This window comes from Vulpes lagopus, chromosome 19 (genome assembly GCF_018345385.1).
Source record: "Vulpes lagopus strain Blue_001 chromosome 19, ASM1834538v1, whole genome shotgun sequence".
NCBI classification, from domain to species: Eukaryota; Metazoa; Chordata; class Mammalia; order Carnivora; family Canidae; genus Vulpes; species Vulpes lagopus.
In genome coordinates, this window is record NC_054842.1 from 30,216,017 (window position 1) to 30,243,540 (window position 27,524).

General features: G+C 37.4%; 1 protein-coding gene across 2 annotated transcripts in view; it reads right to left on the reverse strand.

Moving 5' to 3' along the window:
* Positions 1-213: 213 nt before the first annotated feature.
* ACAD11 (acyl-CoA dehydrogenase family member 11) overlaps positions 214-27,524 on the reverse strand; it is a 105,251-nt gene continuing 77,940 nt past the window's right edge. For both annotated transcript variants that reach the window (XM_041734169.1, XM_041734170.1), the window contains exons 14-20: positions 24,196-24,262; positions 23,313-23,398; positions 20,979-21,050; positions 19,930-20,084; positions 4,931-5,047; positions 3,814-3,923; positions 214-2,774 (exon numbers count right to left, since the gene is read on the reverse strand). In XM_041734169.1, coding sequence (XP_041590103.1) covers positions 2,660-2,774; positions 3,814-3,923; positions 4,931-5,047; positions 19,930-20,084; positions 20,979-21,050; positions 23,313-23,398; positions 24,196-24,262 — 722 coding nt within the window. In that variant the 3' untranslated portion in view covers positions 214-2,659. The remainder of the gene's footprint in view (positions 2,775-3,813; positions 3,924-4,930; positions 5,048-19,929; positions 20,085-20,978; positions 21,051-23,312; positions 23,399-24,195; positions 24,263-27,524) is intronic.

The following is a 27,524-nucleotide window of genomic DNA, read 5'->3' on the forward strand; positions in this document are numbered from 1 at the left end:
ACACAGGAATCAGAGTCCAGGTCTGTGTCAAATGTCTGCTCTCCATTCCAGGAAGACATTTAAATTACCTTTGGACATCAATAAATGTATGTGATATGTATGCTAATAAAACAAGAGTTTTAAAGTTTTTAGGAATAAAAATATTTCCACTTGAACATTTAAAATTTTACCAGTTAATGGTCCAATGGCATGCACACTAGAAAGGTAACAAGAAACAGATGAAATTAAGTTTAATAATAAATTTTAATTCAGTACAGGCATACCTCAGAGATGCTGCAGGATTGGTTCCAGACTACCACAATAAAGTGAATGTGGCAAAAAAGCAAATCAAACAAATTTCCTGGTTTCCCAGTGCATATAAAAGTTATATTTACACTATACTCTTAAATGCAATAACCATTGTCTAAAAAAACAGTGTAAACACCTTAATTAATGATTTAGGGTTGCCTGGCTGGTTTAGTGTGTGGAGCATGGGACCTCTGATTTCAGGGTTGAGAGTTTGAGCCCCCAGTTGGGTGAAGCGATTACTTAAAAAAAAAAAAAAAACTTTATTGCTAACAAAAATTGCTAACCATCACCTGAACTTACTTTTTTTTTTTTTAAGATTTTATTTATTTATTCATGAGAGATACACAGAGAGGGGCAGAGACACAGGTAGAGGGAGAAGCAGGCTCCTTGCAGGGAGCCTGATGTGGGACTCGATCCGGAGACCAGGATCACACCCTGAGCCAAAGGCAGACGCTGAACTGCTGAGTCACCCAGGCGTCCCCATCACCTGAACTTTCAGTGAGTCTTTTTGCTGGTAGAGGGTCTTGCCTCAATGTTGATGGCTGCTCACTGAGCAGGGGAGCAGCTGCTGAAGTTCGAAATGGCTGGGGCAATTTCTTAAAACAGGACAATGAAGTCTGCTGCATGAATTGACTCTTTTCCTCATGAATTAATTCTCTGTAGTGTGTGATGCTATTTGATAGCATTTTACCCACAGGAGAACTTCTTTCAAAATTGGAGTTAAAACTCTGAAATCCTGCTGCTGCTTTATCAACTAAGTTAATGTAATATTCTAAATCTCTGTCATTTCAACAATCTTCACAGCATCTTGATTTTTTTTTCTCACAGCCTCTTGATTTACCTCAAGAAACGACTTTCTTTGCTCATCCATAAGAAACAACACCTCATCCGTTCCAGTTTAATCATGAGATTGCAGCAGGTCAAATGTAATAATAATGGATGACTTTGAAATACTGAAAGAATTATTAAACTGTGACACAGAGACCTGAAGTGAGCAAATGCTGTTGGAAAAATGGCATGGACTTGCTTGATGCAGAGTTGCCACAAACCTTTAATTTATAAGAAGTTCAAAAAGTGAAGCACAATAAAACAAGGTATGCCTTATATTTGCATTTTATCATTTCGATATGTAATCACTACTTAAAAAGTACTGAGATATTTTACCTTTTTTTCATACTAAGTCATCAAAAGGTTCGATACTTACTCTGTTTCTTAATTTGGATGCTAAATTTTCAGCCAAAATACTGTATTTAGACTTCATAAAATTTACATTTGATAAAGTCAATTCACATACCCAAGTTATTGCAAGCATACTTAAAAGTTTCCCAGTAACTGAGTTAAGAATCAGTATTTAATTAAAATTTTCAACAATCAAAAGTTCCTTGGTTGCACTAGGCACAATTAAAGTGCCCAAGAGTCACATGTGGCCAGTGGCTATTGTGTTGGGCAGCACTGATTTAAAGAGATACGAGGATGTTTGCTTAGGAGGTTGATATTAACAGGGTGGCATTCTGAGAAGACAGTTTGTAAGGTCTTCTCAAAATTAAAGAACTTTTTGTAGCTTAAACTACCCACTGTTCTCATCAACATAGTATACATAATTAAAATTTTTCTTAATATTTTTTCATAATATGCATGTTTTATTTATTTATTTATTTTAAAAATTTATTTATGATAGTCACACACACACAGAGAGAGAGAGGGAGAAGCAGGCTCCATGCACGGGGAGCCCGACGCGGGACTCGATCCTGGGTCTCCAGGATCGTGCCCTGGGCCAAAGGCAGGCACCAAACCACTGTGCCACCCAGGGATCCCTATGCATGTTTTATAGCAAACTTGAAACTGTATCAGATTTTAGGTATAAATGCTTTCTGTTGAATTAGGAAGAGGCTTCTCTGAATTCTAAAGTGATTCTATCAGCCACGTGTCTTTCTCCAGTGCAAATATGGTAGTACTACAAAGTGTTCAACTACCCCTTAAAGCCCACCATAGTTTATACAAGCAATAACTCCTTGAATATTTACTCAAATGGAACAATTCTTGGGAATCAGTAAGTGAAGATATGTTTATGCCTATGGTTTAGGTCTCCAGATTACTTCATTATTTCTTTACAAGTTGAGTGTTTGAAAAATAAAGCCTAACACTTTACTAAATAAGCCTATTTAGTAATAGGCTAAATGATGGCAGCTATAGAATTTCTTATTTAACTTAAACCTTTGTGACCCTTGAAATTATAATACCCAATGATCAAAACAGATGCTCAGATCTTTACTGAACATGAGTAATTAAGCCTGTGCTCACACTGGTGCAAAGCTGGAACAAGGCACAAATGCCAGAGCCGGTGAAGTGTCTGGTGAGACGCCGCCGCCCCCTACATCTTGGACTTCGCAACTCTGGCTTGATCCCGCAGCTCCATTGCTGCGATTGTTGAGAGGTGGACTTCATCGGGCCCATCTGCTAAGCGCAGAGCCCGAGTTAGGGCATACCTGTGAACACAAAAGGAGCAGGAATAGCAGGAGTTATCTAGGAGGAACATGGTGCTTTAATGTCAGTCACTCTGACTCTAAGCCAAGACAATTCATTTTTGAAATATTGCCACGGCAGTGACAAGAGAAGGAGCACAAAGAGAATCAAGGAGAAAAAGCCACTGAAAGTTCTCACTTTGGGAAGAGGAATCTTAAACGGCCCAGTGCAATGGGCTTAATCTCAGTCTTGGTTTGCTTTAGGGTTCTAGAAGTTGCTAGAACTATGAGATATCTTAGGTAAGCCACAAGGAGTGAAGTATAATACACTATACACTATAAATATGTGGTAATATATTTCATTCTTATGGTCAAAAATTGATGGGAAAAACTGTGGGGCACCCAACTCATCTCCAGTGTGGGAGAGAAGGTATCAGGGGGACTGTGCAGTAACAGGCACTGGAGAGTTCCTCAACTCCCAGCAACCAGAATCTGGACATGAGATGGTCACTGGCCTGAGGCATCCCTGCGGAGGTGGCAAACAGTCCTAAAGACATACCTAAGCCTGGCTCTGGGTGCCCTTTGCCATATGTGCTCCTGTCTGATCATTCTGGTTTCAGGGTGAACCCCTATGTCATTTCCTCAATAGCCCATGAACCCCAATGTGCCCCCCCTTCAGTGTTAAAGTTGACACCATTGAGTGAAGGGTATAATTGTAATCATAAGAGTAACTATTTATTGTACTGGGCACCTGTATTACCTCATTTAGCCTTGAATTATACTTTAAGTTAGTATCTTTTTTTTTTTTTTAAGGTTTTATTTGTTTGGGAAAGAGAGCATAGGCGGTGGGAGAGGGAGAAGCAGACTCCCTGTCTAGCAGGGAGCCCGATGAGGGCCTCGATCTGACCTGAGCCAAAAGCAGATATTTAACCAACTGAGCCACCCAGGGCCCCCGAGTTAATATCTTTCTTTTCTTAAACAATTAGGATCAAAGCAGCTGTAGATTTTTAATTCCATTCTAAGCCTGTCAAGTGTAGATGATTACTAAGTGACATCTACTTACATATTAGCCAGAGGGAAATCCTGGGAAACGCCTGCACCTCCACATACTTGGATTGCCCGGTCAATAATTTTGCAGACAGCCCGAGGGGCAGCCACTTTAATCATTGCAATCTACATAAGCAAGATATAAAAAGAATGTTTCTTTCTTAGACAATACACAATGTGGGAAAATTTGATATAATCTGTATTTTCTCTGTGAAATGAGACAAGGGAACTTTCCCACATGAATTCACCCACTGAAACAGGATCTTTGATGGAAGCCAACAAAGAGATCTGTTGTAATGTGGCTAGTGGCCATATTTCAGTCAATACAGACATTCTGGAAAAAGCTCTTCCAAATCATGTTTTATTATTTATAACTTGTCTTGTTTCCAAAAGGATTTAAGGCAGCTGATAAATCACATCATCACCTTAGGGATCATAAAAAGATTTTAAGAGCCTTCATTAATCACTTTTCTCTTAGCAATTTTTATTGGTTTTTAGAATTGAGTGATCATGTTCTTACTCCATATAAGCCAGAAACATAAAAAGGTAGGAGAGGCATTTTTTTTTTTTTTAAGATTTTATTTGTCAGAGAAAGTATATAAGCAGGAGGAGTGGCAGGCAGAGGGAGAAGCAGACTCCCCACTGAGCAAGTAGCCTGAAGCAGGACTTGATCCCAGGACCCTGCAATCATGACCTGAGCCAAAGGCAAATGCTTCACCAACTGAGTGACCCAGGCGTCCTGAGAGGCATCTTTCATGAAACATTTATACTCTGTGGTACTATGCACTCTTTATCATCTTAGTCACTCTTCACTAGAACCCTAGGCCATAGGCAGAAAGGTCAAATACTTTTTGCTCAAGGCTACATGGCAGAAAGTGCCATCCTGGGTATAATTCCAAATCTGCATAGTCTAGGATTTCCCTACACTCTGTTGCTGCATCCCAAGAATGCTGGAGATATTCTGCATCCTGAAAATCATTCCCTAAAAAAGTGACATATATTTATAATCTTGATACTAAAATCACATGGAAGCTTCCAAAATTCTGAGTGCCATCAAGGTACCACAAAACCTGAAATGCCCAGTGGGTTTAAGGCACTGAAGGTTTGGCAGACTGTGGTCCAAGGGGCCTCACCTCCTTCTTAGCGGCAGCACTGCCCAAAGTGTCAATGCTGTGGGCGGCTTTCAGGGTCAACAGACGTATCTTTTCAATGGCAATGCGGCTTTCGGCAATCCAGTGAGCCACAACCTCCTGCAGGGGAGCAAAGGGAGCAAAAAGGAGTGATAAATTGGCATGAGTCCATATCTAACACAACCATCTGACACTCTGTAGGCCAAGGACTGTTCCCAAGCCTTACTGTTTTTTAATGGAAGAGTTAATTCGTTTGATATATACCAGCCAACCATATATTTGTGGAATGCTACAGTTAACACTGCTAGATGTTGGAAAAAAATTGTATTTGCTCAGAAAAATAATTTATTTTGGATATCTTGATATCTAAAGTCAAGGTGGCTGAACTGAGCAACTGTCTTATTGCCAAAAGATTCCTCACTAGCCCTCCTGAATGCTAATCTCATAGTCTTACTGAAACTTGGATAAATGTCTGATGGTGGAGTTGCTTACAGATAATCGAGATGATCCCCAAGGACAATTTCAGTGTGGGTAAGGTGCAGCAGTCCGCTGTTGTGTTATTTAGTAACATTGACCTTTACCTTTGAGGAATAGTTCTATGAATTGTACCACATGTACAGATTACTGTGACCGTCAAGATACAGAACAGTTCCATCTCCCATTAAAGCTGCTGCCCCTTTTTAATCACGCCCTCCCAAACCCTTAAACTCTTGCAACCAAGGATCAGTTATCAGTCACTACAGTTTTGCCATTTTCAGAATGTCATATAAATGGAATCATGTAGCATGTATTCTTTAGAGGCTGGCTTCTTTCCCTCAGCATACTGCTTTTGAGTGTCACCAAATTGTTCTGTGTACCATCTATTTTTTTTTTATCACTGAGTAGTATTCCACTGTAAGGATGTATCCGTTTGTTTATCCATTCACCCGCTGAAGGATATTTGGGTTGTTTCTAGTTTTTGGTGATTATTAACATAGCTTCTGTAATCATGTGTATACAGGTTTTTGTATGACTATACTTTTCATTTTTTTTTTTACTTTTCATTTTTTAAAGCAGATGCAGGGAACAGAATTTTTAGATCATCTGGTAAATGCTTATAAGAAACTGTCAAACAATTTTCCAGACCAATTGTACCATTTTGCATTCCCACCAGCAGTGTATAATGGTTTTAACTGCTCTCCAAAACACCAGCACTCAGTACTGTATTTTTAAAAAATATATTGGTCTTTTTAACAGTGTGCAGAGCAATTTCATGTTACTTTAAATTTGCATTTCCCTATGACTGATGATGTTGATCACCTCTTGATGTGCTTATTTGCCATCTATATATTCTCTTTGGTGATACAAAAGATACATAAGATACATCTGTTCATGTCATTTCCCCAGTTTTTAAATTGGGTTGTTTTCTTACTGCTGTTTGGAAATTTCTTTATTAAGGATACAAATTAACAGTAACAGGGGCAATTTGCAAATATCTTCTAGTCTGTAGCATTTTCATTCTCTTAATAGTGACTTTCAAAGAACAAATGTGATTAAATTTAATGATGTCCAATTTGCCAATTTTTTTCTCTTATGGTTGTGCTTTTGGTGCATATCTTAAGAACATTTTGCCGGGCAGCCCTGGTGGCTCAGCGGTTTAGCGCCATCTTCAGCCCAGGGTGTGATCCTGGAGACCCGGGATCGAGTTCCGTGTTAGGCTCCCTGCGTGGAGCCTGCTTCTTTCTCAGCCTGTGTCTCTGCCTCTCATGAATAAATAAAAACAAACAAATAAAAAAGAACATTTTGCCTAATCCCAAGTCACAAAGATTTATCCTTATTTTTTTCTTAAAAGTTGTATAGTTTTACCTCTTACATTTAGATCTATGATTTATTTGGAGTTAAATTTTGTGTGAGGTATGAGGTTAAGGACAAGGTGTATTTTTTTGCCTATGAATGTCCAAATGTTCCAATAGCATTTACTATAAAGATTAACTTTTTCTCCATTGAACTGCCTTTGTACCTATATAAAATATCACTTAACCTATACTTTTATAGGTCTATTTCTGGACTCTGTTCTGTTCCAAAGATCTATGTGTATCTCTCTTTGCTAATACCACACATAGTCTTTAGATGAGGTAGTGATTTGATTCCTTCAACTTTCTTCTTTTTCAAATTGTTTTTATTCTACTTTCTTTGCATTTCATATAATTTTTCGGGCCAGACTGCCTATATATCTACAAAAATGTCCTGCCAGGATTCATATTGGAAATTCTTTAAATCTGTAGGATCAATTTGAGGAGAGCCGACATCTTTACTGTTGGTCTAACAGTCCGTGAACACAGTATTTCTGTTTATTTAGGTTTCCTTTTATTTCTTTTACCAATTTTATAATTTTTAGCATTTGGATACTACACATTTTGTCAGATCTGTGCCTTTTTAAAAGCCTATTGTAAACAGTATTTTAAGAATTTCAGTTTCCATTTGTTCATTGCTAGTGTATAGACAATAAATTAATTTTATGTGTTGATCTTATATCCCAAGACTTTGCTAAGTTCCATTAGTTCTGGGAAAATTGTTTTGTTTGGTAGATTCCTAAGGATTTTATATCAATCATTTTGTCTGTGAATACAGATAGTTTTACCTCCTTTCCCCCCCAAACTATATGTACTTTTTTTCTTGACTCACTGCATTGGCTAGGACTTCCTCTATGATGAAAAATAGGAGTGGTTAGAGTAAACATCCTTGCTTTGTTCCCAGTCTTGGGGGAAAAACACTTAGTCTTTCATCATTAAGCATGATGTTAACTATAAAATTTTTTAGATGCTCTGCATTGGGTTGAATAAATTCCTTTCTATTCCTAGTTTGCTGAGAGTTTTTATTATGAATACTTGTGAATTTTGTCAAGCACTTTTCTGGATCAGTTGACATGATTGTGTGCTTTTTCTTTTTCAGGCTACTATGGCAGATTATAAAAATTACTTTTCTAAGTAATTTTTTAATATAAATCAGCTTTGCATTCCTGGGATAAACCTTACTTGGCTGTGATATAATATTCTTTTTATATATTGCTGGACCTTATCTCCTAGTAGGTTTTTGCATCTATATTGGTCTAGTTCTTATCTGGTTTTGGATTAGGGCAATTCTGTCCTCATAAAATGACAAGTGTTTCCTCCATTTCTAATTTGTGGAAGAAGTTGCATAGAATTGGTGTTATTTCTTATTTAACTATTTAGTATCATTTATCAGTGATACTATCTAGGCCTGATCATTTCTTATTTCAGGAGCTTTAAAAGAAGTATGAATTCAACTTCTTTAAGAGTTGTAGAATACTCTGATTATCTATTTCACCTTCAGTGAGTTTTGGTAGTTTATGACTCTTAAGGAACTAGTCCATTTTATCTAAGTTGTTAAATTTATATGCTTTGCACACTTGCCAGAATGTGTAGGTTTCAAGGCCCAGACCTGGACTTAAGGAACCTCCACTTCAGCTCAGCTCCAAGCTCCATTCCCCAATCCAGCTTTTCCCAGAGAGTTCTGCATTGTATTTATAGGTACCTACATAGATTAATAATGTTGTCACTTCCAGTGACTTCTACTTCCAGAAAGATGAAGTAGATGCACTTTTCCCTATTTTCTTATTGAATACAACTAAAAACCTGGGACTTTCTATAAAACAAACACTGGTAAAGAGAAGGAGGAAGACTGGCTAAGCTAAAAGAACAATATGGTAGTGAGTTCCCTGGGTTTTCTTTTTGTCTAATACATCCTAGACTTGGAGCTGAAAAAGTCAGCAAATTGAAAATGCCCATGAGCACCGACAAAAATTTTTTTAAAATACCCCCAACAAAAATCTACTCTACCTGAAGGTTTGGATAGGGGCAGCCTAGCAAAACAGAAAACTTTTTTTTTTTTTTTTTCAAAAAAGGATTCCATTTATTTATTTGAGATAGAGAGAGGGAGAGAGAACACATAAACAGTGGGGAGGAACAGAAGGAGAGGGAGAAGCAGACTCCCTGCTGAGCAAGGAGTGTGAAGTGGGGCTCTATCCCAGGACCCTGAGATCATGACCTGAGCTGAAGGCAGAGGCTTAACTGACTGAGCCACCCAGGTGCCCCCAAACAGAAAACATTTAAAAGTCACCAATCACAAGGACAGAGACCAAGAGAGGAAGAAAGAAGCAGACAAGAACAACCAGAAAAGAATTAGCAAAATGGCAATGAGAACATATCTAGCAGTTGAGCATCTGCCTTCAGCTCAGGGCCTGATCCCAGGATTGGGTATGGGGTCCTGCATCAGGCTCCCTGCATGGAGCCTGCTTCTCCCTCTGCCTGTGTCTCTGCCTCTCTCTGTGTATCTCATGAATAAATAAATCTTAAAAAAAAAAAAGAGAGAACATATTTATCAGTAACTACTTTAAATGTAAAAGGTCTAAATGCTCTAGTCAATCACATCATAGAGTGATAAAATGGATTAAAAAAAACAAAACAAAAAAGACTCATCTATATGCTGCCTACAAGAGACTCACTTTAGACCTAAAGACATATAGAGACTGAAAGTGAAATGATGGAAAAAGATATCCTTTGCAAATGGAAGTGGAAAAAAAAAAAAAGCTGTGTAGCAATATTTAGACAAAGCAGACTTTAAAACAAAAACAGTTGGGGCACCTGCCAGGCTCAGTCATTAGAGCATGTGACTCTCTCAGGGTTGTGAGTTCAAGCCTTATGTTGGGTATGGAAACGACTTAAAAACAACAAACCACAACAAGAGACAAAGAAGGAGATTATATAATGATAAAGGGATGAACTGAACAAAAGGATATAACAAATGTAAATGTCTATGTACCCAACATTGCAGCACCTAAATACGTAGAGCAAATATTAACAGAAAGAGAGAAATTGACAATAACCTAATAATAGTAGGGGATTTTAGCACTCTACTTATATTAATGGATAGATCATCCAGGCAGAAAGTCAACAAGGAAACAGTGTCTTTGAATGACACATTAGATTAAATGGACTTATTAGCATAATAGGGAATATTCCATTCAAAAACAACAGAATATACATTCTTTTCAAGTGGACATAGAAAGTTCTCCAGGATAGATCACATTAGGCCACAAAATAAGTCCCAACAAACTTTGGAAAATTTAAATCCTGTGAAGGAGTTTTTCGAACCACAATGATATGAAACTAGAAATCAATTACAAGGAAGAAAAATGGAAAAAGCCCAAACATGTGGAGGCTAAACAACCAATGAATTAACAAAGATATCAAAGAAGAAATTTAAAAATACATGGAGACAAATGAAAATGAAAACACAATAATCCAAAGTGCAGCAAAAGCAGTTCTAAGAGGAAAATTTATAGTAATATAGATCTAGAAACAAGAAAGGTCTCAAACAATCTAATCTTACACCTAAAGTAACTGGGAAAAGAACAAATAAAACCCTAAGTTAGTGGAAATTAGGAGATAATAAAGATCAGAGCAGAAATAAACAAAATTAATAAACCATTAGCTAGACTCATCAAGAAAAAAACCAGAGAAGACCCAAATAAAATTAGAAATGAAAGAAAAGGGCAGCCCAGGTGACTCAATGGTTTGGCGCTGCTTTCAGCCCAGAGCGTGATCCCAGAGTCCCGGGATCGAGTCCCACGTCGGGCTCCCTGTATGGAGCCTGCTTCTCCCTCTGCCTGTGCCTCTGCTTCTCTCTCTGCTTCTCATGAATAAATAAATAAATAAAATCCTAAAAAAAAAAAAAAAGAAATGAAAGAGAAGGGACAGCTGACACCACAGAAATACAAAGAATGAGAAGAGACTACTATGAACAATTATATGCCAACAAAATGGACATCCTATAAGAAATAAATAAACTCCTAGAAACAAACAATCTTTCAAAAATGAATGAGGAAGAATGACTACTGGTAATGAAATGATTCAATAATAATAATAAAAAATTCTCAACAAACAAGAATCCCGGTCTAGATGGCTTCACAATTCTAACAAACATTTAAAGAATAGTTAATACCTATTCTCTTCAAACTATTCCAAAGAATAAAAGAAGGAAAGCTTCCAAGTTCTTCCTACAAAGCAGCATTATGCTGAAACCAAAACCAGATGGACACTACAAAACTACGGGCCAATATCCCTGATGAATATAGATGCAAAAATCCTCAACACCACATTCAATGATACAATAAAGGATCGTTAACCACAATCAAGTAGGATTTATTTGGGCGATTCCAGGATGGTTCAGTATCTGCAAATCAATCAATGGGTATACCATAGTAACAAAATGAAGGATAAAAATCGTATGATCATCTCAATAGATGCAGAAAGAGCATTTGACACAATTCAACCTCTCTTCATGATAAAAACTCTCAACAATGTGGGTATAGTGGGAACATACATCAATATAATAAAGGCCATATATGACACTCCACAGCTATCATACTCAATGGTGAAAAACAGAGCTTTTCCCCTAAGATCACAAATAAGACAAGGCTATTCACTCTAACCACTTTTATTCAACTAGTGAGTTTACACCCATTCTTCTCAAACTATTCCAAAAAATATAAGAGGAAGGAAAACTTCCAAATTCATTTGATAAGGCAGTATCATCCTGATACCAAAACCATAAAGACACTACAAAAAAAGAGAACTATATCTCTGATGAATATAGATGTAAAAATCCTCAACAAAATAGCAAACAGAATACAACATTACATTAAAAAATCATTCACCATAATTAAGTGGTATTTATTCCCAGGATTTAAAGGTGATTCAATATTCACAAATCAATGTGATACATCATATCAATGACAAAGGATAAAAACCATATGATCATTTCAATAGATGCAGAAAAAGCATTTGACAAAGTACATATGTTCATGATTAAAACCCTTTGCAAGGTAATCTCATCAAAGAAACTGAAGTCTCAGCAAAGAAGATAGGAAGAAAAACCAATTAGATATTTTATAGCTGAAAAATGTAATAATTTAAATAAAAACCTCAGTGGATGGGCTCAACAGCAGAACAGTGGGGACAGAGGAAGAAATCAGTGAACTGGAAGACAGGACAATAGAAATTGTCCAGTCTGAACTACAGAGAAAATAGGATAAAAATTATTTTTAAAAGAACACCATCCTAGGGACCTGTGAACCAAAACAAAACATCTAACATTCATGTCATCAAAGTTCAAGAAGAAAAAGAGGAAAGACTGAAAAAGTAAGTGGTGAAACTTTCCAAATGTAGCAAGAGACAAAACCTACAGATTTAAGAGGCTGAGTGAATGCAAAGCAGGATAAACCAAAGAAATTCATAGCAAGACACATCACAATTAAACTTCAAAAAAAATAACACAATTATAACTGCAGCCAGAAGAATGACACTTTACCTATAGGGGAAATGTGTATATGCCAGAAGAGGAGTGGCAGGATATTTTTCAAGTACTAAAAGAAAAGAAGGGTCAACACAGGATCCTATACCCAATGAGGATATCCCTCAGGAATAAAGGAGAAATCAAGATGTTCTCAGATAAAGAAAAACAAAAAATTGTCACTTGTAGACTCCTAAAGAATGGCTAAAGGAATTTCCCTAAACAGAAAAGGTAAAAGAGGAAATCAGGAGAAAGAATGAACGTGGTAAGAAAATATATAGTTAAATTCAATTGGTTTTCCTTTGCTTCTTGAATTTCCTTTATAAATTTTTTTGAAGATTTTATTTATTTGAGAGACAGAGAATGAGAAAGAGAAGTGGAGTGAGGGGCAGAGAGAGGACTCCCCACTGAGCAGGGAGCCCAATGTGGGGCTTGATCTCAGGATCATGACCTGAGTCAAAGGCAGATGCTTAACTAGATGGACCTGAGCCACCCAGGTGCCCCTGCTTCTTGAATTTTCTAAATTATGCTTAAGAGTTGAAGCAAATATTTTAACATTGTGATGTCATTCTAAATTTATGTGAAATAAATATTTAAGACAATTATAAATGAAGGAAATTAAAGGGATTTCAAGGGCAGCCCCGGTGGCGCAGCGGTTTAGCACTGCCTGCAGCCCAGGGCGTGATCCTGGAGACCCTGGATCGAGTCCCACATCGGGCTCTCTGCATGGAGCCTACTTCTCCCTCTGCCTGTGTCTCTGTCTCTCCCTCTCTCTCTGTGTCTCTATGAATAAATAAATAATAAAATCTTTAAGAAAAAAAGGGATTTCAATTAAGGGAGGTAAAGTTTCTATACTTCACTCAAAAAGGTAAAATAAGGACACCAACAGACTGATAAAATACATGCATATATACAAATATGTATATATTCATATAATGTGTAATACCTAGACCAACTACTAAAAAAGTTATACAGAAGGGTACACTCAAACATTATAAATAAAGCAAAATGGAATTCGAAAAATGTTTAAGGAATGCAGGAATAAAAATAATGAAAAACAGAGAACACAAAACATTAAATGACACACTTAAGCCATAATGTGAATTATTACAAAGACTGTTAGAGTGGATTAAAGAACAAGACCCACCTAAGTGCCAATTAGAAAAAAATTCATTTTTTCTTTTTTTAAAAGATTTTATTTATTTATCCATGACAGACACAGAGAGAGGCAGAGAGAGACACAGGCAGAGGGAGAAGCAGGCTCCATGCAGGGAGCCTTACGTGGGACTCAATCTTGGGTCTCCAGGATCACGCCCTGGGCTGAAAGTGGTGCTAAACCGCTAAGCCACCAGGCTGCCCAAAATTCACTTCAAATATAATGACATAAGCAAGCTAAAAACAAAAAAATTATGTAATATGTAAATATTAATTAAATGAAAGCTGAAACAGCTAGCTATATTACTATCAGATGAAGCAAACTTCTGAACAAAGAAAATTACCAAAGACAGAGAGGGTCGTTATACAATGATAAAAGGGTAAATCTATCAAGAAGTAGCAGCTAAAAAAAAAACTAAAAAAAAAAAAAAAGAAAGTAGCAACTATCCTAAATGTGTATGCATCAAACGATGGAGCTGCTGAATACGTAAAACAAAAACTGATAGAAATGAAAGGAGCAGTAAACAAATCCACAATCCTGATTGGAGACTTCAACACCTCTCTCCCAACTACAGATACAATTAGACAGAAGATCAACAAGAATATAGAGGAATTCAACACCATCAAGCAACAGGATCTAATAGACATTTATAGAACATTCCACCCAACAACAGAATTCACACTCTTTTCAAGTGTCGTCAAACATATAGAAAGATAGACCATAACCTGAGCCATAAAACAAATCTCAACAAATTAGTAAGAAATGAAATAATACAGAGTTTGTTCTGTAACCGCAATAAGATCAAACTAGAAATTAAAAACAGAGTAACAGGAAAAACTCCAAACACTTGGAAACTAAGTAACACACCTCTTAAACAATTCTTGTGTTAAAGAGTCTCAAAGGAAACTGAAAAATACACTGAGCTGAATTAACACAAAAACACAATATACCACAATTTGTGGAACATAGGTAAAGTAGTACTGAGAAGGAAAATTATAGCACTAAAAACACACATGAGAAAAGACGAAAAGTCTCAAGTCAGTAATCCATGCTACCACCTCAAGAAACAAAATAAATCCAAATGAGCAAAATAAATACAAAGAAAGCAAAAGCAAAAGGAAGTATATAATAAAGAGCAGGAATCAATAAAATTGAAAAAAAAAAAGAAAAATCAATGAAACAAATATCTTGTTAATATTAAGCCCTAATATAACAATCATGTTATAGTTTTGTATATTAATAATTAATATATTTTCTATTCTTTGAAAAGATCAGTAAGAACAGCAGAGCTGTAGCAAGACTGACAAGAAAAAGTAGGCACAAGTTACCAAAGTCAGTGAAATAGGGGATATATCACTACAGACCCTGCAAACATCAATAGGATAACAGGAGAATATTGTGAACATCTCTAAACAATAAACTTAACAGCTTAGATAAAATGGATCACTTCCTCAAAAAATACAAAAAAACATGACTCATCCAATATAAAACAGATAAACTGAATAACCCTGAAACTAATAAGGAAATTAATCTTTAAAAAACTACCTCTCTAGCCCCAAATCTCCAGGCCCAAAAGGTTTCATTAGAGACTACCAAATGCTTCAAGAATAATTAACACCAATCTAGACAATTTCTCCCAGAAAGTAAAAGAATGGGAATACCTCCAACTTCGTTTTGTAAAGATACTATCCTAATATCAAAACCAGATAAAGACAGTACGAAAAAACAAAAACTATTGACCAATATCCTTCATGAATCCATATGCGAAAATCCTTAACAAAACTTAGTAAGTAGAGTTCAACAATATATAACAAAGAATTATACACTATGAAAAAGTAGGGTTTATTTCAAGGATGCAAAGTTGGTTGAGTATTTGAAAATCAATGTACTCTACCATATTAACAAGGTTAAAGAAGAAAAATAACATGGTCATATAAATCCATGCAGAAAAGTCATTTTAGGGACCCCTGGGTGGCTCAGGGGTTGAGCATCTGCCTTCGGCCCAGGGCGTGATCCTAGGATCCGGGATAGAGTCCCACCTACATTGGGCTCCTTGCATTGATCCTCCTTCTCCCTCTGCCTATGTCTCTGCCTCTCTCTCTGTGTATCTCTCATGAATAAATAAATAAAATCTTTAAAAATATATACATACATACATACATACAAGCAAACCACAATGAGATATCACTACTCCTATCGGCTGGCTAAAATAAAAGTGACAATACCACATGCTGGTGGGGATGTGGAGAAACTAGATCATTTATACACAGCTGATGAAAATGAAAGTTTAGCCATTTTGGAAAAGAGTTTGGTGGTTTCTTTAAAAACTGAACATACTACTCCCATATGACCCAGCATTCTTGCACATTAATCTCAGAGAAATAAAGGCGTATGTTCACATAAAAACCTGTACATGAATGTTTATAGCAGCTCTATCTGTAACAGTCACAGACAGGAATCACCCAGATATCCCTCATCAGGTAAACAGTTAAACTGTGATAATCCATACCGGAATACTACCCAGCAATAAAAAAATGAACCAACTATTCGTACATATAATCTGGATGAATCTCCAAAGAATTATGCTAAGTGAAAAAATGCCAACACCAAAAGCTTATATGCTGTATGATTCCATTCTTGAGATGACAAAATTACAAAAATGAAGAACAGATTAAAGGTTGCCAGGGGTTAATGAAGAGATGACAAGAATGAGGAGGTGGGTGTGCTCATGAAAGAACAAGATGAGGGATCCTTGGGGTGATGGAAATGTCCTATATCTGGAGTCTATCAATGACAATATCCTGGTTCTGATTTTATACTGTAGTTTGGCAAGATGTTACCATGGAGAAACATAGGAAAGAATGTAAGGGATCTCATTATTTTTTACATCTGCATGTGAATCTACAGTGATTTCAAAATAAAGATTTTATTTTTATTTTTTAAAGATTTTATTTATTTATTCATGAGAGACACACACACACACACATAGAGAGAGAGAGAGAGAGAGAGAGAGGCAGAGACACAGGCAGAGGGAGAAGCAGGCTCCATGCAGGGATGCGGGACTTGATCCTGGGACTCCAGGATCATGCCCTGAGCCAAAGGCAGATGCTTAACCACTGAGGCACCCAGGCATCCCCAAAATATTTTAATTAAAAAAAACTGGTACTTGCTTCTTAGTTGTCTTCGTGAGTTTTCTCTACTGGTTAGAACTTGGAAGAAAAGTGGGGAGGTGAATGGAGAATATAGAGACCAACCCTTATCATAAATCCCACAGGCAAGCACACATTCAGAACTCAGCAGTGAAACTCAGAGGACAATAACAGATGCTCCTGGTTGGCCACAATGGGTTCTTTCTTGGTGTTGTTGTTGTTGTTCCCATCCCTAGTTAGAGAACTGGTGTTTACAGCGGAGAATAATATTTAAGTTTGACCAACAGCCAATCACAGTGCTATTACTGGAGCCACATGAACCTTCCACAGTTATTTTTATGCTTGGTGATGTGTGCTATAGTTCATTTCTTGAGCAGTGGATATTTGATCAGTTTCTCTATAACAGCGATGTTCAATATAACTGCTGAAAACCACATGTGGCTACTGAGCATTTGAAATATGCCTAGTCTGAACTGAGATGTGTCATAAGTGTGCAATGACACTCAATTTAGAAAAATCAGTCGTTTTTTAAAAAGATTATAAAATACCTTTAAAATATTTTTATATTGATTTCATGTTGAGATGATAACATTTTGAATATACTGGGTTAAATAAAATAGATTATAAAAATCAATTTCATCTATTTCTTTTACTTTTTAAAAAATGTAACTACTGGGCAGCCCAGGTGTCTCAGCGGTTTAGCACCGCCTTCAGCCCAGGATGTGATCCTGGAGACCCAGGATCAAGTCCCACATCAGGTTCCCTTTGGAGCCTGCTTCTCCCTCTGCCTGTGTCTCTGCCTCTCTCTGTGTCTCTCATGAATAAATAAATAAAAGCTTTAAAAAAAAAATGTAACTACTAGAAAATTTTAAATTACATTTGTGGCTTAGAACAAACATTTCTATTGGATGACTTTTGAGGTTGAAACAAGGCTCTAAATTAACAACTTCTTTTTTTTTTTTTTTTTTAAGATTTTACTTATTTTTTCATGAGAGACACACAGAGAGAGGCAGAGACACAGGCAGAGGGAGAAGCAGGCTCCCTGTGGGGAGCCCAAAGTGGGACTTGATCCCAGGACCCCGGGTTCACGCCCTGAGCCAAAGGCAGATGCTCACTTGCTGAGCCACCCAGGCGTCCCCTGAATTAACAACTTCAAACAAGCCCCAGCAGTATCTTTTTGATGACTGTAAAGCTGAGTGATTATAACTTCATGATCAGATTACAAGTACATTTATTTCTTAGCTTTCGAGTAAAGGAAAGTGTTCTCAGCTAGGTCTCTACAGACCCTGGATTTGCTAAAAAGCATTCAGTTAATAGAAACTGAGTGCTCCAAGGAGTTGCCAGATTATTTTGGGAGAGAATTTTTTGCTATAGTGCCTGGAATAATTGAGAAGGCAGCTGGAAAGAGTCTCCAAATTCAGGGAAATGGAATGTTACTTACACAAACTGAGAAAAAAAAATCTGGCTCGGATTTTTGTTTATGACATGCCTCCACATCTCTTTTGCCTCTGCCAGGTCATTTTCTTTGTGCCAAAAGCAAGAAGTTTCCAGTGAAGGGAGGCATATTTTTGAAAAGCTCAGGCTTGTTCTGCTTTATACATTAACTTACAAAAAGCAGGAGGGAAATTTCCCTCTAGTATAGTGTTGGAAACATCTCTCATGAAACTTGAGGAAAGTGCTTTTATGTGTTCAAGATGTCTGTGCATCAACCTCTCATGTCCTCCCTTCATCCTGCTCCAGGGTTGGGGGGCAATCCTGAGAGAAAAGTATAGGAAGTGAAATTGATGTCATGAGCAACTCTTCATCTCCTACTCAGAGCAGCATGGAGTTGTATTCAGAGTCCCCAAAGTTCACACCTTCTTACTTCCTCCCACAGTGTCCATCCAACAGCTGAACTCCTTGCCCTCACCATATACTAAAAGGATTCCTCAACAAGTTATTCCTAGGTGTGTGCCATAAAACAGGCTGTATTTTTCATAGAAAGTGTTACAACTAAAGCACAGATATGCTAAATAATATTTCACAAAAAGCAAACATAGCCTATAGGATATTTAAGGTTAAAAAAATACACTGCGAGGGAGGCCTGGGTGGCTCAGCGGCTGAGCACCTGCCTTTGGCTCAGGGCGTGATCCCATGGTGCCAGGATCAAGTCCCACATTGGGTTCCCTGCATGGAGCCTGCTTCTCCCTCTGCCTACATCTCTGCCTCTCTCTGTGTGTGTCTCTCATGAATAAATAAATAAAATCTTTAAATAAAATACACTGCTAAATTTTAAAAGATGCTCACAAATGTACTTTACAAGGGGACCAATATACTAAAAGATTATGTCCAGCAAACACAAATATAATTTTACCAACCCAAGTTTGACCTAATACTAAAATGTTAGCAATCCTAAGTAATGAATACTTAAAACAAATTTTCTTGCCTTCTTACAAGTTAGAAAGGCTTTTGGGAGATGATTTGAATATCCCACTTATAAAGTTTTCCAAGGAAGTCAGAATGACAGCTTCTTTTCCCTCTTGATAGTCTCTAATTTTGATTATATTGCTCTCATGTTGATTGTGCTTTGTAAACATCAGACTCAATAGTATATAATTTATAGATGGGAATTCAAAAAATCATGAACATCTCATCAAATACTGGTCCCATTTGTACTTGCCTTTCTCCAGTGACAGGAAACTTACTTCCTATAGAAGCAGTCCATTCCATTTTTAGATCTCTCTCCTTTCACTGAGTCTTAGGTTATTTTCCTATATTTCCTCACTTAATAATTCCCTTCAGAAAGTCAAAGAACAAGGCAAATCCCTCTTCTTTATACCAGCTCTCTCCTCAGAGTGCTAATGTACCTGGTTCTCTAGATAACAAGAGTCTGAGAAAGTTGAAGGAATTGTCCATACTCTTTGCGCTCTGTTGAAGCACTTTAGGAAGTAGTTAATCTTTCACAAAGTTAAAGGTCTCTCATCAGACTATATTTAAGTACAGACAAATATACTTTGTACTTAAAAAAAAAATCATTTGGGGATCCCTGGGTGGCGCAACGGTTTGGCACCTTCCTTTGGCCCTGGGTGCAATCCTGGAGACCCGGGATCGAATCCCACATCGGGCTCCGGGTGCATGGAGCCTGCTTCTCCCTCTGCCTATGTCTCTGCCTCTCTCTCTTTCTCTATCTGTGACTATCATAAATAAAAAAAAAAAATTAAAAAATCATTTATTTAGAGGAAATCTCTTTATGACAAGTAATGCTGTTTTGTTTCTGGATCAGTGAGTGACAAGTAATGCTGTTTTGTTTCTGGATCAGTAAGTGCATTGGGCTAGAATAAATTCAAGTAACTAATCATCCTTACATGTGAAAACAGTTTCTTCTTAAAGGCCACCCTTTGTGTTGCTCGATCACACATAATCTGCAAAGCCCGTTCTGCCAGACCTACTGTTCTCATACAGTGGTGGATCCTGCCAGGCCCAAGGCGGCCTTGGGCAATTTCAAATCCCCTACCTTCACCTGTAAGAAAGAAGGGAGAATGTGAAAGTGGCCACAGCCCACCTATTCTGTTATTTACACAAATCTTGAGAAAATGATGAACGGCCCTCTCTCAATGAGAATGGCACTCTGGTAGGGGGAAAAAAAAAAAGCTCTATAATAATGTGCATTATTTATGGAAATTTTGATCTCTATGCTTTTAAACCACCATTGTTAAACATTTCAATCCAATTTAAGAACTGTCTCTTGAGTACCAACTATGCATATGCTATTTCATAAGGTTTCAGCGGTAGATAAGACACAAGTCTCTCTACTGGGAGTTCAGAATCCAGAAGAGGGGCAAGAATGCTAGGAATAAGGGATATGGTGGAGAACAAGAAAGGCAAAGGAGAGAGAGAATGTACCCTGAGGGCCTGACAGGCAGCAGGGGTTTATTGAGTAGATTGGTGAAGAACACAAAATCTTTCTGAAAGAAGTGCCACTTGCAGTGTTCACTGAAGTTTAGGGTAGGATTCCAATAAGCAAGAGGATGAAATGAACCAGGCATTTACTATGCAAACTTATTTATGCTTCTAATATGTTTATATATAAGACTTGAATTCAGAAAGGTTTGAGGTTTCTTAAAATGAGAACTGAAGATGTTTTAGAAAAAAAAAATGTTGCTCCGAATTATACATTTTTTGTATTTAGCTATATATGATATATAAAACCACATCAAACACTTAAATGAAATATTATTCCATGTAAGAAAATCCACCATGAAAAAAATGTTCCCTTATAAATGGGGTAAGAGGGAAAAGTATCTAAGAGAAAAAAATATGTAAACTAAAGTACATTTCCTATCTTTTCCAGATTTAGACCTGAAAATATTTTAGTACACAATACTGAAGAATCATTTTTCCAAACTTATCTCACCTAGTATTAAATTGGTGGCAGGAACTCGTACTTGATTAAAATGGATCTCAAAATGTCCTCCATGGAAATTATCTGTAAAATAGAAAATAAAAATTTTTAAAATATTTTATTTATTTATTTGAGAAAGAGATAAAGATAGAGAGAGTATGAGCAGGGGAAAGGGAAGAGAAGCTGGCTCCCTGCGGGGGGCTCGATCCCAGGACCCCAAGATCATGATCTGAAGGCAGATTTAAAAAATATATATTTTATTTATTTATTCCTGAGAGACACAGAGAAAAGCAGAGACATAGACAGAGGGAGAAGCAGACTCCTCACAGGGAGTCCGATGTAGGGCTCAATCCCTGGACTGGGATCATGCCTTGAGCCAAAGGCAGATGCTCAACTGTTGAGCCACCCAGGTGTCTCATGCAGGCAGATGTTTAACCAACTGAACCACTCAGGTACCTCAGAAAACATAATTTTAAAGAGCAAAATGAGTTGACCAAAAAATTGGTCATATGTAATTAATATTAATCAAAGAAATTACTCAGAAGGCACAGGACTTAAAAGCTTCATATATCAGGTATTCCTAGGTAGACCTTAAGCTCTGAACCCCTAGCTCCATAGCCCAGGAAACTCATAAACTGTTCCACTTAGAAGAGATTTTAGAAATTATTTGATCCAGAGGTTTTCAAACTCATTTTCTGAAGTTTGTAGAGTTACTAAAAGGGAAGGCGGCCTCATAGGTCCAATCAGATGATCTTATTATTACTTTATTATTATTTCTTCTTTGAGATTTTTAATATATGAACTTCCATAGAAAATTTTGCTTGGGGGAAAAATGGTTTCAGTAGTTCAAAACTTGAAAGCGAATAATGTAGTTTAAGGCTGTTTTGTTTTGTTTTGTTTTGAGAGAGTGAGGACAAGAGAGCGAGAGAGCAAGAGAGAGCACAAACAGGGGAAGTGACTGGCAGAGGGAAAAAAGAAGTAGGCTCTCCACTGAGCAGGGAGCCCAACATGGGGCTGGATCCCAGGATTATGATCTGAGCTGAAGGCAGACACTTAATCCACTGAGCCACCCAGGTGCCCTGTAATTTGTTCTTATTTTATCATTGTGTAAATCAATGCCTGAAGCTGCAAAAAACCTGCAAGAAGGGACAAAGCAGGCTCAGCATCCAAGACAAAGCAGAGACTACTCCCAGTCCAGGATTGTTCACTATGTGTTTGCCTCTTGGAAATGCTGGCATTTGATGGAGACTGGGAACACTTTAGTCTTTACATCACACCGCCTACCCCTCCTCAGACTCCCTACCCCACCCTTAAGTTCTAGAGATAATCTCATGCTAACTCCACACCCTTTTCCTGTCAGAATAGACATTAATAATCAAACTTCTCCAGAGTTGTTTCTTTTGGCCTTGCGTGTAGCGAGTTGGAGAGGGGCTGTACATTTGTCTCACTGAAAATTTACACACAGGTTCTAAAATGGAGGTGATTTCCAGGCAACATAAATTATAAATCCATTTTGGGGGTCTTAGGGTTGTGAGATCAAGTCTCATTGGCTAAGGGCTCGGCATGGAGCCTGCTTAAGATTTTCTCTCTCTCTCTGCCTCTTCCCCCCATTCTCTGTCTCTTAAAAAAAAAAAAAAGAATTTTACTGTGGATTACTTAGATTTAATTTTTCTAGGGATGCCTGGGTGGCTCAGTGGTTGAGCGTCTGCCTTCGGCTCAGGGCGTGATCCAGGAATCCAGATTGAGTCCCACATTGGGTTCCCTGCAGGGAGCCTGCTTCTCCCTCTGCCTGTGTCTCTGCCTCTCTCTCTCTCATGAATAAATAAATAAATATTTTTTAAAAAAGGATTTAGTTTTTCTAAGTTTGTTTCATTAACTCATTCTCCTAGATGACAGAAGCAGAGTCTCAACTGCTGTTCCTTGAATACAATCTACCCTTTCCCAAAAGTAAACAAAATGATGTCCAATGATGCATTGCCTCTCTTTGCTTTTTTTTGTTGTTGTTGTTAAGATTTGATTTATTTATTTATTCATGAGAGACACAGAGAGAGAGGCAGAGACACAGGCAGAGGGAGAAGCAGACTCCATGCAGGGAGCCCGACGTGGGACTCGATCTTGGGACTCCAGGATCACGCCCTGAGCCAAAGCCAACCGCTCAACCGCTGAGCTACCCAGGCATCCCTTTATTCTGAATTCTACTGGCATTTATGTTAAAACCGTTGTCAGCACCAAAGGATTTCTAAGAATATATCTACTGCATTATAATGCTATCTGTTTCCTTCAGTATTACTGCATATCGCAGTGATCCTGCTTGCTAATGCACACTTCTGTTGTTTGAGTACTTACCTATGTAGCCAAAAACTGACAAAGGCCTTATTATTTTTACACCAGGTGTGTTGATAGGAACAAGAACCATGCTGTGTTGTTTGTATCTGGTTAAAGAAAAACAGATGTTAGGAAAAGTGTGCTAAGTGGAAAAATAAAACAGCTGTTAGACGGAGTTGCAATTGTCCTTTTTTGGTTGTTATTATGTACATGCAAGCAATGATGTCTGGAATGGGAATTGTGTGGAAGACATACATCAAGCACAATCGGATGTAGGCTGTGATCTGGAACAGTAATAATGATATGAAAATCAATTAAAGTTACTTGATTGAGGCTTCTCATTGTTCAGCAATGGAAACTGGGAACTGATAATATCAAATGTTGCAAGACTATATTGTCTTTGATCTATAGTCTAATCACATAAATATTTACAGATCATTCTGAAAACTTTTATGTCCTATAATCTGATCCAAACAGCTTTGAGGATTCAGCAACACTTTTTAATACAGGAAATTCCACAGTGAAGAACATATAGCAACTCCCTAAAATGTTTCTTAAATAAATCTTATAGTAAAATAACCATGAAACACAAATGTGACATTAATCTCATACTTTATATTATTATAATCTATAAGTTCAACTGGTGCATTTTTTAAAAGAAATTTCTTTAGAGGGGGTAGAAGAAGCAGAGGGAGAAGAGAGAATCTTAAGCAGGTTCCATGCCCAACACAGGGCTCAGTTTCATGAAATCATGATCTGGGCTGAAATCAAGAGTCAGACACTTAACTGACTGAGGCACCCAGGCACCCAAACCAAATGGTGCATTTTAAGTAAATTACATGGGTAGAAAGAAAGGGTGATTTTTATTCCTAATTAGATTTCTCCATCACAATTATTTTATTACCTGGTTGCAGAGGCATTTTTAGTTCTTCCCAAAACAATTGCAATTGTGCACTTTGGATTTCCAGCTCCTAAAACCAGGGAGAAAATGAGAATACACCATAAAAAGAAATTTTGAGTCTGACATTTCACCCTAAAAGTTCTAATCCTTCTAAGTTTATTTTGAAAAAAAAAAAAAGGAAGAAAACCCTTGACTCATTAAAAAATGCTTATGTACAAAACTGTACATCACTCAAGAAAAATGACCATGCAGAGCCAAGAGTGGATTCCATTAATGACAGCTGCTGCACAAAAAGAACCAGAAGTCGAAGCCATGAAACACTGCAACCCTTAAGACAAATTACGGCTCTCCCATTCATACTATTTTGGCATGTTAGAAAAGTGGTAAAATTCCTTTAGTGTATTTCCTCCTGCTTAGATCTCCTATTTTCTGACATATGAACAACAAGGTATTAACACTCACACGGTATTAACTACCCAGTCAGTGGCTGAGAAAGACCTCATTTCCCCCACCATGGAGTTGGGGGAAGGTAAGCTGGTCTGAGGATCTTAGTACCCATCCTGACTATACCATTTGGGCTTGACATACTAGAGCCGCTGAGGATGGTTTACTTGGGCTTGTCCACATATATACCACTCTGATTCTGATGTCAGTAAGCCTAGGTTCTCTCTCTCTCTTTTTTTTTTTTAATTTATTAAAGGTTAGAAATTTGAAATACAAAGTTCTTTCAATTTTAATGCAAACTTTAATTTGATTATAGTTCAGAGCTCTATAGTAGTTCCCCAAAGAGGCCTTCTTACAAAAACCACATTTCTTTTTCACCAGGTAAGTCTAAGCTTCTGGTCCCTCAGGGAAAATCCCATTTAACTGGCTTTCTAATTACAAAGCCACATACCACAGGGGCAGACTAATTTAAAGACATCTGTAGAGAGCCTTAAACAAATTATCAGATTCTTTTTTCTTTTTTTCTCTTAAAGATTTTATTTATTTATTTATGAGAGACACACACAGAGAGGCAGAGACACAGGCAGAGAGAGAAGCAGGCTCCCCAAGGGGAGCCTGATACGGGACTTGATCTCAGGACCCCAGGATCACGACCTGAGCCAAAGGCAGATGCTCAACCACTGAGCCACCCATGTGCCTGTTTTTTTCTAACTTCGTATAAAAAATGGTTTCAAGAGATCTGAAATCATATGAACATTCAATGAGAAATGTTGAGAATTATGTCAAGTACAGTATTGCCACCTTATCCACAAGGGACATGTTCTAAGATCCTCAATGGAGGCCTGAAACTTTAATAGGACCAAACCCTATATATACTGCTTTTTCCTACACATAGACACCTATGATAAAGCTTAATTTATAAATTAGACATAGTAAGAGATTAACAACAACCAATAATAAAATAGAACTGTAACATTATACTGTAATAAAAGGTTGTTGACATTTCACATGGTGCTAAACCGCTGCGCCACCCAGGGATGTCAATGTTGTTGATTAGGCAAGAAATAGAGACCAAGGCCAACAGATAAAGAAACAGAAGGATAAAAGTCAAGAGTAAAGTCAGAGCGAAGGGAAACTCCAGGACTCCCATTTGAAATTTTAAAATTCCTTACAATTGAATAGAAGAAACAAATGAACAGAATGTATAGTTATGGCTCTTATGTTTTTGGTCTGAGGAGATCCTGAATAAGCAGAAAACCATACTATAGAAACCAATCTAGAATTTGCTAGAGTTCAGAATGGAAACTGAATTGGTAGCTTATTTATTTAGAAAGTATGCACATGAGGTAGGGGAGGGACAGAGGAAGAAGGAGAGAGAAGGTTCCAAGCAGACATCACAATGAGTGAGGAGCCTGACTTGGGTCTCAATCCCTTGACCCTGAGATCATGACCTGAGCTGAAATCAAAAGTGGGATGCTCAACTGACTGAACAACTCAGGTGCCCCTTGGTAGCTTTTCTCAAAACAACTTGGAGAAATTCAAGATTGTAGAAACTTGTTTGTCCCCCATTACTCCTGAGATTCCATTGAAATAAATGTATAAAAGTACAATAAAGGCATAACCATAACAGAAAAGGAAGTAAAGAAGGTGAGGCACCGGATTAGGGGTGTTGGTGGTCACCAACAGATGAAAGATTTCAATAAATATCTAGGAAACAGATAAGGCAAATTGATCAATGAAATGAACAGAGAAGTCAGAGTCTGGAAAATGATGTAAGAAACTACAAAGGGAGAGGGTTCTGGCCTCAGAGTCAGAAGGTATAATTGAGAAGTAAGGTGACCAAAGGTGAATTAATTCAAGATTTACAGGCGGGCAGATATATTAGCTGGCAATCCTATAGGCAGGTATATGATACTTAGCCTGAAGGAGAAGTATGTAGTATTTTACAAAAACAACAACAACAACCAAAAAACTGAATAAACTTATTCTGAGACTTGGGAGGATGTAACTTGGAAACTAGCTTCCCATCAGTGACTCTAAACTGAATCCCAGTCCTCCTCCACAAAAGGTTTCTTTATAAAATTCTCATCTAGGAGAGGAATATGGCTGGAAAAGAGCCCTGTAAAAAGCTCTGCCATTTACCCTTCCTTTTCCTCTTAAAGTATGAGCAGAAAACCAAGGATCTGTAGTATGTGAAGAGAGACTGCAGCATTAAAGAGAATGACTGACCAAAATAAATAAACTATAAGACTGACCATAGAGGAACAAAAAACAAGAAACAGAACCTAAGCAAAGCAAAACAAAACAAAATGAGCTAAAGCAAACAACAAAAACTCTGGTGGATGTAATTGGAGAGATTCATATATATTGCAACCAGAAAACCAGAAAAGGATGTTACGAAACAGGAACAACCAGAGGACAAGAAAATAAAAACTCTTAGAGATTAACATATGATTGCTAAAGCATAAAGTTCAATAGAAGCACTAAAAATCAAATCAAGAAAATTTTTGATAAACAGAAGAAAAAGAGGTCAAGGGCAGCCCGGGTGGCTCAGTGGTTTAGCGCTGCTGTTAGCCCAGGGCCTGATCCTGGAGACCCAGGATCGAGTCCCATGTCAGGCTCCCTGCATGGAGCCTGCTTCTCCCTCTGCCTGTGTCTCTGCCTCCCTCTCTCTGTGTGTCTCTCATGAATAAATAAATAAAATCTTAACAACAACAAAAAAAAAAAAAAAAAGAAAGAAAGAAAGAAAGAAAAATATTGAAAATAGGGGAGCAAAGATAAGAGACACTTAGAGCAAAAATATGAAGTCTAAGATCACAGTAAAATAGGTTTAATAAAGAAAATAGTCAAAAAAAAAAAGAAAAATAAAGGGAAGAATTTATTAAAAA